At 36.5% G+C, this 12,267-nt stretch overlaps 2 protein-coding genes across 7 annotated transcripts; both read right to left on the bottom strand.

The window, feature by feature from the left end:
* Positions 1-211: 211 nt before the first annotated feature.
* On the bottom strand, positions 212-1,814 carry LOC126708645 (uncharacterized). 3 transcript variants are annotated; one of them, XR_007649206.1, is made up of 5 exons: positions 1,543-1,809; positions 1,208-1,315; positions 961-1,025; positions 625-836; positions 212-526 (listed from the first exon to the last, which is right to left on the bottom strand). XR_007649206.1 is itself a non-coding variant. In XM_050408498.1 (4 exons), the coding sequence occupies exons 1-4, from the start codon at positions 1,630-1,632 to the stop codon at positions 825-827; spliced, it is 270 nt and encodes an 89-aa protein (XP_050264455.1). In that variant the 5' UTR covers positions 1,633-1,814; the 3' UTR covers positions 470-824. The 3 variants fall into 3 exon arrangements, 2 of the variants coding, with proteins under 2 accessions (XP_050264455.1, XP_050264447.1); XM_050408498.1 differs by having other exon boundaries at positions 470-836; positions 966-1,025; positions 1,543-1,814; XM_050408490.1 differs by having other exon boundaries at positions 470-836; positions 1,543-1,811.
* A 1,945-nt stretch (positions 1,815-3,759) lies between these two features.
* Positions 3,760-10,630, bottom strand: LOC126708617 (uncharacterized). Of its 4 annotated transcripts, none has more exons than XM_050408434.1 (7): positions 10,209-10,630; positions 9,608-9,897; positions 9,317-9,334; positions 8,873-8,962; positions 8,713-8,784; positions 8,473-8,589; positions 3,760-5,162 (listed from the first exon to the last, which is right to left on the bottom strand). In XM_050408434.1, the coding sequence occupies exons 1-7, from the start codon at positions 10,555-10,557 to the stop codon at positions 3,966-3,968; spliced, it is 2,133 nt and encodes a 710-aa protein (XP_050264391.1). In that variant the 5' UTR covers positions 10,558-10,630; the 3' UTR covers positions 3,760-3,965. The 4 variants fall into 4 exon arrangements, with proteins under 4 accessions (XP_050264391.1, XP_050264399.1, XP_050264408.1 ...); XM_050408442.1 differs by having other exon boundaries at positions 9,611-9,897; XM_050408451.1 differs by lacking the exon at positions 9,317-9,334.
* Between the last annotated feature and the right edge of the window lie 1,637 nt (positions 10,631-12,267).

Raw genomic sequence — 12,267 nt, 5'->3', positions numbered from 1 at the left:
CAGATACACTCAATTTTACAACTTACTGAAGTGATCAATTGTGAGTAGCGGAAAAAAAACAGTGCTAGGACCATGTAAATAATAGCGGCTAGAAAGTGTTCACCACTCATAGTCAACCACTTCAACATGCAAAATTGAGTATGTCCCTAGATTTATTCGTTAAGAAATTGATGGAACCAATAAATAATTCAGTTGCCCTAACAAGACAATGTAAATTAAAAGTGATACAATGGTTAGGTTACATTCCATTTATGTATAATCCTGTCATATAGATAACCAAGAGATTAGTACAAAACTAGTATATAAATCAGCTGAACCATTTTTCTAAATCACTTTTCATTTATTTCGATCCAAGATATTATGAAGAGATTATCAGGGAAGTAAAATAATCTGGAAGTACATATAAACAGCTCAACAAATCAGTTAAGGTTTCGAAGGCCAACTGATTTACACTACAGGTGCATGATGATAGCCTATATTGTCAACAAGAATGATTAATTCTCTTTTAAGGTCTCCAGCAATCAATCTGTATCAATAAATCAAAAAACAACCACAGTAAATTTTTATATGCATACAGATGTCTAGTTACATAACAATTGTCAGCATGGTGGATATGGTGGATACCTTGCTAGATAAGACGATATGACGTCAATTGAAGAACAAGCTAGGATGATATGACATAAGTCCGCTATTTTCTTCTACGTGGATCCCGGGTGAGTCCATGCTTCTTTAATGTTTTGATATAATTTCTCATGAGGGTAAATTTGTTGCTACCAAGCTCATAAAAATAATCCCACGAATATATCCCAGTTTTATGCAAGTCATCAAAAACAATCCTGAAACATCAACCAAAATGACAACAGTATCACATCATCAAATGTGAAAAATTTTGTTCGCAGGTACATTTCTGGAAACAAAATTTAAACAATGATGCCCAAACTTAAATTAAACTTACAGTACCTTACCCCGTAGTTTCCTACAGGCTCTGCAGACATGATTCCCACATGACGCCTTCCAGAAATCACCTGGTTCATGTCAAGTTGAAATCATAAACACGAAACATATACCACGATAATCAATTCATTTGAAAGTGAGAAAATATGTTTTTTCCAACTAGACAAATGAGCTCATTGTTTGAGGCCTTAGTGAAAAATCCACCAACAAAGTAACAATACTTTTAGAGAGAAAATATTGTTGTAACAATCACCTTTTCACCACCAATAGACCTGATCTTGCTGTCAACAGCTGGGCTGTGTACTCTTAGAAATTCAGCTGACAAATTAAAGATGCTACCATCAGCAAATCCCACCTCTACCTAAAATTTATAAATCAAATAAAATAAAATAAAAATTGGAAAAATCAAATAATCACAAACAAATTAACTAGCTACTAACTTATATCAGGGATTCCCAATTTCAATGAAATTTTTTTGTAATAATATTGAGTAAATCTTTAAGACAGAGAAATATACAATGTATTATGAATTAGGACTAAGGCTGAAGAAGAGCGAGAGAGCGAGAGAGAGAAAGCGGTGACACATACAGATTTAGGGGGATGAAGAGCGAATCTGGTGAGGCGTGGAGCATCTACAGTTGTGTGGATCCTTCGAATCGCGCTCCCTATTGCTAACATCGCTCCCTTTCTCTCTCTGCTGCTCTGCTCTGCTCAGCTCAGCTCAGTCTTTTACACTGTTTTTATGTTCGAGGTGAGGGCAAACCGGCGTCGTTTGGTGGTAATAGCAGTACAGCACTGGACAACTATGTTTCTCGTGTCCGTGCTATACAATAACTTGCTTTTAGGAGGTGATTTTTGCTTTTTGGAAGAACCCTTTCAAACTCTTTATATATTTTTATATTAAACTTGAATTTTAAAAACTTAATTGTGGGATGTTTTTATTATATTTTTTATACTTGCAAAAATTTAAAAAAATCAAATATCAATTACTATGCCATCAAATAAATATTAAAATTTTAAGTTTTTATGACTTAAAATTGTGTATAAAAAATAAGAATATAAGGAACATGTAATTCAACCATTAGATTTTCAAAATTCATATCTAAAAAAAGATATATATGAAAATTTCGAAGGGTTTTTCTCTAAGCTGCTTTGGAACGAAACTTTATTCTAATAGACCAAATAAAACCAAAGTGAACTAAATAGGATTGAATAAGACCAAAGTGGACCGAATAGGATCGAATAAGAGTATAAGACCAAAATGGGTGAAATGGAGTTCTACTTTAAACCTTATTTACTCAATTTTGAGGAAGTCAAATTCCAAAAAAAGTTACATAAATAAATAAATTGTGATACAGTCCATTCGGTTCTATTCAGCCAATCCTGTCCACTTTGCTCTTATTCGGTCCTATTCAATCCACTTTGGTCTTATTCGGTCTTCTTTGGTCCTATTCGGTCTTATTCGATCCTGTTCAGTCCACTTCGATTCTATTCGGTCCATTTGGTCCACTTCAGTCTTATTAATTCTAATTCGGTCTTATTCAGTCCACTTTGGTCATTTGGTTCTATTCGGTCCACTTCAGTCTATTTTGGTCAAATTTGGTCCACTTCGACCCTTTTTTTTTTTTTTTGGTTTCCCACAGTGTATCATCAAAGCTTTCAACCAGAGACTAATCACTATTCGTGCCGGGTCGGCCCACGAAGGAGTAAAGCACTGGCCCAGGAATTCTTTTCAAAGTGCAGGTAGCAGGACTCGAACTAGGGAGCACACCTAGTCGAGCCAAGTACAAGCACTTCGACCCATTTTGATTCACTTAGATAATAGGAAAAGACCAATTTGAACGGAGAGCACCTATTCTAATTTCTAAATCCAAATTTATTTTTAAAAAAAGTATAGACCTCAAATTTATTTTCAATCCACTTCAGTTCAACTAAATTTGAGTAAAAGTCTTTCTAATCATAAAGGCTATGAATATGAAAGTGTAATTTTTTGACAATAACTCATTTGTTTTAATGTTAACGTAAGTAACTCATTTGTTTTAACATTACTGTCATTCACGGAATAATGACTAGTTGATATTTATTATTTACATCAAAATCCACGTCTAGATATAAAATAATAATAAAAAAACCCAGAAAGAAGCCAAAAATGAAACGGTTGTAATTATAAAATGTCTAGTTAAAAAACCCAGAAACGAAACGGTTGAAAATATAAATATGAAAAGTGTTTCTTTCGTGTTCTTCAAAATTTTCAATTCAATTGAATCAATTCTTATATCATGTTGCATGGTAACTATAAGAATTGCCTTGACTATCACATCCGTTGCTAGAGACCCAAGACTACGTCCCGGCGTTCAACTAAGATCTCAACTTCGCATGTTCCAACTCTGCACACAAATTATCCCATCTTATAAGATTTGGATCCCCATCTAACTCAATCCGCATGCCATAGAGCAGGTAAAAACATGTGCACAGGCCTTCACAGCATTTAGTTGAAAAGCATAGAAAGGCATTTCTCTAACAAACAGTCCCCGGAGATGTTGCATGGATCTTCAATAAAAGGAAAAACCACTATTCGTAGAGAGAGAGAGATCTTTTTCACAACATTACTTTGAGACATTTATGGCTAGTTTGCATTGAGAGAGAATAGAGTAAAGTTTGTCATTAAAAATTAAAAATCCTATAAAAGATGAGCACCAAATGCAACTCCATTAATGAGCCAGCCAAACCAAAGTATCCACACCAAAACTAAACACGAGCTGGATTGAAGGTACTTAAAGCACGCAGCATTTAAAATAACATAACTAGAAATAAAAGCTGGCATCAGTATTTAGAACAAATAAAGTATAAAATATCATACCAACAGATAAAACACCAAAACCGACCATTCCTTGCCTTAGATCTATGACTTTGACAATACAAGACCTAACTAGACCTACCCATACGAATAACCAAAAAAAAAAAAAAAAACCTTAACAAATTACCAAAAGGACTCTACTTATCAGATATCATTAACTCTGGGGTGATGTTTTGGCAACTCCACTCTGCTGAGCAGTCTGAGAAGCAGGTGCTGCGTCATAGGTCCCACGGGTGTTCCCACCAGCACTACCATCAGCAGAATAAACCGGAGGCTGTGAGTAAGCAGCACCATAAGCATTGTATGGAAGTGGTGCCTGTCCATAACCTGGCTGGCTAACAGGTGGTGCACCATAAGGTGGAGCTGCATAACCTGGCTGACCAGCTGCAGCACCATAATTGGATGGTGGGGCACGTTGCGAACCAGAATCTGGCTGAGCATAACTAGCAGCTGGCGGCTGAGAATGGGGATATCCTGGCTGCACAGGGGCAGGCTGGCCATAACCTCCAGGGGTGCCACCAGGTGACTGCGTAGGCTGCCCATAAACCGGGGGATTCGCAAGAGGTTTCTGAGCTTGAGGTGCTCCATAGCCAGGTCCATATCCAGGCTGAGCTGGTGGTTGATTTCCATAGCCAGCTTGGGAAGTTGGGGGAATACCATAACCTGGTTGTGTTGTTCCTTGAGTTGGATAACTTGCAGGACTGAGGCTAGGCTGTTGACCACTAGTGTATCCTTGCTGGCCCACAGAAGAAGGCTGGACAGGTGGAGCCTGGGTCGAATCCCCCTGGGAACCATAGGAGGGAGTGTGCCCATCTTGTGTTGGATTAGTCACATTCCCATAGGTAGGAGCAGAAGCATACCCTTGCTGCTGATCATATGATGGTGGTTGGCCATATCCAGATTGAGGCTGTGCCTGATACCCTCCATAGCCATCTTGAGTATAACCCTGTCCCTGTTGATTATAGCTTGAAGGTTGTTGTTGACCATAATAATAACCAGAGTTATCTGCTGGAGCTGCAGGACCACCAGGGGTTTGCTGTTGCTGTGAAGGTGGCTGCTGACTGTAATAATCATTACCACCTCCCTGAGAAGTCTGTTGAGATGGTGGGACAGCTGACTGGTCCCAATTGGAGGCATATCCACCAGACGCAGGTTGAGGAGGATAGCCTGAATAAGGAGGCTGAGACATGTTATACTGGGGAGATGGACCTGGATATGCTCCAGGCTGCACATAGCCATAACCTGTTTGTTGAACGGGGGGAGCCCCAGGTGTGCCCCAGCCTGTAGGAGGTCGTGCTTGGTAACCTTGCTGAGGGTACCCTCCAGCCATTGAAGGATTTCTAACACGATTCTGCACAAAATTATTTCCACAAATAACCATGGCGAACTTCTCCAAAATGCTAGGAACATATGCGCATACAAAAAACCACAGGATGTGCATACATATATACATATAAACAACATAGAATGGAAAAGGTCCAAAAATTCAGCAGAGTAACACAGATAGCAAATAAGACCATACAAGGATTATTGGATTTCATACTGTACTAAGAAGGGGTATAAATGCCTACATACCGTACTGGTTGAGGAGATATTGAGTTACTCCAGCAGAAGCCCAACCTCTCCCTATTCGAAGTGAATGGGTACCAAAAAGAAAAGAACCACAATACTATACAAGATTTTACATAAAAGAGACATGAACTCCATTGCCATGAAGAGGCAACAAGTTCATAAGTAAAAACCAGAAAGTATATTTCAATAATATCTATTTGTGCATCATAATTAATAGACAGAAGCATCAGAATAAGAGTGCAGGAAACCTAGAATGTCAAAATTTTGAGCCAACTAGACATTGGTCAAGTAAATAGATCTCTTAAAGAAGCTTACCAAGTTTGTGTATACATACATTTGTCATTCTTCTCTTAAAACTGGAAAATATTTATAATATACTTGAGAAAATATAATATATTACAATCTAACAGTCAAAGGACTACTTTGACTGAAAACAGTGACAAAAATCAGGACTACGTAAGAAATTAGAACTATGCATAGGACAGAATGAAATCAAACTGTTCAGCTAATCAAGAGAAACAAAGGGGGGCATGTGACATTAAAATGAGGTAAACTGGGTGTTCTAATTGTTGTTAATGTTGAGCAATGTACTAACAAGAATATCACAAGGAACTTCATCGCAATAGACAGTATCAACACAATAATCCTTAAGGTCCTCATCCAATGACAAATAATTCAGCCCAATGACCTTGTATTTCCATCAACAGAAACTTGCAGCTTCACTCCATAATATAATATCAGAAATTGGGTTTTAGAACCATACCAGAGTGATGCTGAGGGAACACCAACACAAAGAATTCCAATACACACTAACCCTACAATAGTTCCCAATAACAACATCAGTCATAGTTACAGAATCAATAAGCACATTTGACGGTTGAACAAGCTATAATCCCAATAATTATTCACTTGGACATAAGCTAAGAATGATTGTAGATTTGGACCAATATAAATCATAGGAATTAAGGAAGCCTTCATGAGCCCATAACCCAAACAGAAAACAAGTATGGAGGGCCGGACAGAAACCAATTATCCAATAAATCTGCATAGCACTTAGAAATGACAACAATAAACACTCTCACGAGAGACTGCCAGTTCAAACTATCAAATTTCAACTCTGCTCAACCCTCAATCTCATACATCCACCATCCACCAAAATCAACATAGACACATTAATCTAACTGCAGTATATGATAAATTCAAGGAGCAGACAAGTCAAAACACACTGCACGTTCATAGACTATATATAAATTCAGAACTTAATCCGTAAGAGATCCAAATGCATATAGAGCATTGCAAATTACTGTGCTACAGGGATCCTAACTCAAAAACTAATAACGACACACAATTGAAGAAATCTCTGTCAAAGCAGTTATTAAACAGAGGCTCAGCTCCTCTTCCAGAGTTCCTTCTGACACAAAATATGGTCTCCATGCATACCATCAAGAACAGCAGAAGAAACAGAATTCTGGATTTGACAAGTCCAATAAAGGGAAAAAGAGCAATTGATGATAAAGTAAATGTATCCAATCATAAGAAACTTAACCAGATAGCCACTTAATGAAGATCCAGAAAAGTATCGAATATATAGTTAAGAGTAACATTAATAGAGGTGATGAAAACTACGAATGCAAATATTACCTATTTCTCTCTTAACAGAAAGTGCAATAGGGGCAGAACACATTATGATATGGTGGTATAACAATTAAGATTATTTGATAGAGAACTAAATTACGAGCCATCCAGCTGCATATTGAGCATTGCGAACCACGCTACAGGAGTCCTAACTCAAAAATTAGTAACAATACACAGTTGAAGAAATCCCTATCAAAGCAGTTAATATTCCAGAGGCTCAGCTCCTCTTCCAAAGTTTTTTCTGACACGTAAGTATGGTCTCCATGCATGCTGTCAAGAACAGCAGCAGAAGCAAAATTCTGGATTTGACAAGTCCAATAAAGGGAAGAAGAGCAATTGATGATAAAATACTTGTATCCATTACCTTTTTTGATAAGAAATCTATTTTATAGCAAAATAACTACCTCCTGAATGTACAATCAAAGGTAGCCTAAAAAAGTACCAAAGATTACATGCAAAAGAGAGCGAATAACTAAATAATATGACAGTACTACTATCACTCAGCCCCATTAAATTTTGTATCCAATCCTTTGAAAATTAACCAGATAGCCACTTAATGAAGATCCAAAAGTATTGAATATATAGTTAAGAGTAAGATTAATAGAGGATGAAAAATAAGAATGTAAATATTACCTATTTCTTTCTTAACAAAAAGAGCAATAGGGGAAGAACACACTATGATATAGCAGTATAACAATTTATAGAGTATTTGATAGATAACTAAATTACTAACAACTTCATGAGAATCCTTTCTTCAACATGAAGACCGGTAGCTTTAGCACGAGCTCTAGAACCATTAAACAATAAAACAAACAGAACCTACCATAGTCGGGATATGGACAAGAAAAGCAAAGTTGACAAATGATACTTTTAGGAAAGAAATAAGAATGTACTTGACAAAATGATGAATCTATTAATTGAAAGAAGAGTGCTGCTGAAACTTGAGCACTATATTCTCAAGATATCAGGTAATGGCACAGCAAATAATAACATGAAGAAAAATGAATTAAAAATCCAAAAGGGCACTACCAAAAAACAGTGAACCATTATGTCCTGCATCAAAGAACATTTCTAATAACAGTGCAACATGAAGATCTCTATTCTAACTTGTTGATAACAAATACTTGCTACAGAAAAAGATGAACCAAATGAAGACCTGAAAATTGTCACCATTGAAACAGATATCTAACAGTATACTTTTATCAGAGCACCACAAAGCAATAGTATTAAAAAGCAATACTTAAAAAACCCAAGCAACAAGATCCAGAGTGCACAATGAGAATTCTTTTTTTCAAGATGCAACATAAACTATGCACACATATAAATCAATAAGGGCAATGAATGTTCTCTTCTCATAAGAAAAGTTTTTCATCACTAGAAAATTTTAATTACGCACATAAGAAGCCAAGAGTCTAGTCAAGGCCAGATCTGCAAACTGGCATTAACCAACATACCTCACTGATGACTTCATTGACCAATTGTTTAGCAGTCTCAATTTGCTCACTGGTCCCATCAATCTGTAATGTCCTTTCAATCGATGTATCACCAGGGGGCAGATGCAATGGTATCACCTGCACAAGGAAAAAAAAAAAGGTATACAATCAAAAAATCAGGTTGCCCCCCAATTGAATCCACAATTATAAAAAATATACATAAAATCAAGTTTAGATAGAACAAATATTCTGAAAGGAAACCTGAATACGAGCTCCAGTATTAGCTTGCATATTTTTAATTGTTTCTCCTCCTTTGCCAATTACTAGACCAACCTGAAATGAGGTGCATATCACATAATATCCTGAAACATGCCAATAAAACTTTCAGCTCGAGCTGGCAAAAACAGTAACTTATGTATACCTTGTTATTTGGGATTTTCATTACAAACTTATCAGCCCCAGACTGTCCAGTCAGCCTTCGAGAAACCACGCCAGAGCCCCCTGCCTCAGCCTGGCCCAAACATTATACAATAATTGCAAAGGAAGAGATAATATAAACAATCACATTCAATCTTTATGGTAATGCAAAGTTAGAAGTACAACTTATCAAAATAAACAAAACAAAACAAAGTTGGGAGTAATATATATTTTTTATAAGAAAAGAATACACAAATTTCAAGAGATTTGATTTCTTTTTTTCTTTTCTTTTTTTGATAGGTAAGATTTGATTTCTTTTTAAAGTTACACCCACTGGAAAAATTCTTTTTGCAGTCAATCATGAAGCTTCACTTAAAATAGTAGTGCTTCTTTCACTTCATAAAAATTAGCTGAAGATTAGACAAAGAAAAAATATAAAAGGTCTTACCAGAGGAGCATTAACTAGCTGCAATTTACATTAAAAAGAAAAAGAAACACTTGTCAACCACAAACCATGTAGGAGCAAAATCGAGTTTTGATAATCTGAAACTTTACCCCAAGTTTTCACTGACAAATATGTATGTAATAATTTCAGTTTACCTTGTTTAGCGTGGTTCAATTTTACCAATTTAAGTTCACCCAGGCTATATTAATATCACACAAAATTATAATTTAGCACTGAACACACGCACACACAAAAATGGTAGAGGGCACAGTTAGCACAAGGACAAATAAGCACCACCTCAGAAAGAACGTCAGTTATCAACTGCTCAGCCTTGGCAATCTGTTCCGGGGTACCCATGAGCTCCACCATCCTAGTAGGAGAATTGGGGTCCGCATCCATATCCCGAGTGACCTGAATCTTAGCTCCAGACTGAATTTGAAGATATTTGATGGTCTCCCCACCTTTCCCAATAATAACACCAACTCTACCATTCGGAATATCGATCTTCTTACTTGAGCTTGCATTCTGGTACCCATATGAAACTGGCGGCAAAGGAGCCGAGCTCATTGTGTGTGGCTTCACATCTGTCCAACCAACCAAATCAAAGTCACCATAGCTTTACATTAACATTTAGATTCATATAATTACACAATAAAAATTCAATTATAATTAATAACCCTAGCAACCAAAACCCTAGAATCAATTACAGCTAACTAATACACTAACACAGATCAATAACCCTAATAACCAAAACCCACCCAAGATGCTATCAATAAAATCAATTCATGAAATTTTCCCACATGTAGCTCAAAAACGAAAACAAAAACTCAACCCTAATAAGTTCAATATAGATCGAGAACCCTAATAAATTCAATACAGAAGAGAGAGGAGGAACCAGGGGGAATGGAGCTGAAGCCAGAGTCGTGAGAATCGAATCCGGAAGCGCCGTTCTCGAACTTAGGGCGTTTGGCGTCGAGTCCTCCGCCGACTGCGGCGGCGGCAGCTCCGGCGGAGCTGATTAAGAGGCGAGCTGCGACCTCCTGGGCGCGCTGCTTGGCTTTGATTAGGCCTTCGATGGGAGGAGCGACGGCGTTGTAGGAAGGAGGAGCCGAGTCCGGAGAGTGAGGCGCGATCGGAGCGGAGAAACCGGTGGGCCTTCGAGTGGACGGAGGCGGCGCCGTCTGGTCATCGTATTTGCGTTTGTTGTTGTCAGCGCCGGAGGAGTATTGAGCTTCGTCAGACATTTTAGGAGTGAGAGAGAGAGAAACCCTAGAGAGAGAGAGAGAGAGAGAGAGAGATTGAGTGAGGTTAGACAACGGGGAGGGTTTTATATAGTGATGGTAGTGGAAAGAAGAATATTGGATTTTTTTTAATAGAGGATTCTTTTTTTTCTTTTTTATTTATTTATTAAGGTTTTGTTTGTGTATGGGAGGAAATTATGGCTTTTTGGTTGTAGACAAAACAATATATAGCCAATGGGTGTTAATGGCTGTTTTACCACTAGTTTAAGGAATTTACAGACTGTTGTTTGTTTCTATTAGAATAGGAACGGGAGAGGAGAGGTGTGTTTGTTTTATCTTATTAGAATGTAAATATTTATAAGTTTACATAACTTACTTTTAAAACAAAATAAGATAATAAAATAAGTCCATCCAAAGTAGTATATTCTTAAATTCATCGTGGTTTGGACATTGAGAGACAATTGATATAGTTAAACTTATTAAGTTTAACTTATTGAATGAGTAAAATGTGTTTATTTTGGTTTAACTTATTAAGAGACAAAAAACAAAAATTGATGAAACAATTGATATAGTTAAACTCAAACTCATAAATACCTGCAATGGGAAGGAAACAACTCAAAATGAGTCATCAGGTAGTGATATGGGATTCTCGAATGTTTAAGTTAGTAATACAAATTTCTCTCCAAAAAAAAAGTTAGTCCTACAAATATGTTAATAGTTGTGACAACTAGAGTTATTTATTTTGCACACATTCAATAATTTTTTATAGTCTTTGTATAAAATGTTTTAGTTAATTCAAGTGTCACAATTGTATACAACAGGAGATGAACTTTCGTCATCTTAATTTAATGTCACATGTTCCTCAAAAAAAAAAAAAAAACCTAGGGCCCGTTTGATACATGTGTTTAAAAACTAAAAATTGTTGTTTAAAACATGTGTAGAAATACGTGTAATGTTATTTAAAATTTAAAAATTGTTGTTTGAAAACACAAACCAAACACTCCCTTAATGTCACATTTTCTCTATACATACATACATACATAAATATATATATATATATATATATATGTATATATAATTTATTTTTTTGGTGGAAGTGCAGGCACATTCTAATCTCAATGTCACTTTGAAATTCTTAAATTGAGCTCCGAACTACTAGTCTACTACTGAAGTTAACTCGAGTCACTCTCAACCCCTTAAATTTTAATTAAATTTTTTTGCCAAAGGTTACTGCCTTCTTCTTTTTTTCTTTTTCTTTTTAATATTATTAGTAGACAGCAAACCTTTCGAGGGACACATGACCATTTTTAGACAAAAAAAATGTTAGTATCCATATCACATCCAATGGATTTGATTTCGCAACGCTACACAAGCCAAACTCATCAGTGGGCCAAAAAATAAATCTGCTCATAGGAGAAGCATTGGTCTTTAAGGTGCATCCTGCAGGTGTAATTTGTAAAGGCAAAGTTGCACGTTTAGCTGCTCTTTCACCAATTCCCACTTTACAAATTCCATGAAAGTTGAGAAGATAGAAAAGGAATTTGGGGAAGCCACATCTTTTTCAAGAACAAGAAAAAGTTCAAAGAGGGTGTCTGTTTCATGTTTGGTGCCCAAAAAGCAAGCCTTGACTTTCAAGTTTAGCTAGGAGGCAGGCAGTTAATTTATGCTATTAGAAATCTACCAATGCAATATCATAAATCGTCCATTTAAACA

This window comes from Quercus robur, chromosome 2 (genome assembly GCF_932294415.1).
Source record: "Quercus robur chromosome 2, dhQueRobu3.1, whole genome shotgun sequence".
NCBI lineage: Eukaryota > Viridiplantae > Streptophyta > Magnoliopsida > Fagales > Fagaceae > Quercus > Quercus robur.
The sequence above is the reverse complement of the archived record's forward strand: the minus strand, read 5'-3'. Positions and strand labels throughout refer to the sequence as shown.

What these genes read in the sequence shown, in the direction of transcription:
- LOC126708645 (XM_050408490.1), bottom strand. Translation starts at nt 1,632, where the DNA reads ATGTTAGCAATAGGGAGCGCGATTCGAAGGATCCACACAACTGTAGAT. An exon ending in GGTCTATTGGTGGTGAAAAG is followed by an intron (nt 1,026 to 1,207) that starts GTGATTGTTACA and finishes GACATGAACCAG; the next exon opens with GTGATTTCTGGAAGGCGTCA. An exon ending in GTAGGAAACTACGGGGTAAG is followed by an intron (nt 837 to 960) that starts GTACTGTAAGTT and finishes TTGATGTTTCAG; the next exon opens with GATTGTTTTTGATGACTTGC.
- LOC126708617 (XM_050408434.1), bottom strand. Translation starts at nt 10,557, where the DNA reads ATGTCTGACGAAGCTCAATACTCCTCCGGCGCTGACAACAACAAACGC. An exon ending in CTTCAGCTCCATTCCCCCTG is followed by an intron (nt 9,898 to 10,208) that starts GTTCCTCCTCTC and finishes TTGGTTGGACAG; the next exon opens with ATGTGAAGCCACACACAATG. An exon ending in TGAAAATCCCAAATAACAAG is followed by an intron (nt 8,785 to 8,872) that starts GTATACATAAGT and finishes ACCTCATTTCAG; the next exon opens with GTTGGTCTAGTAATTGGCAA.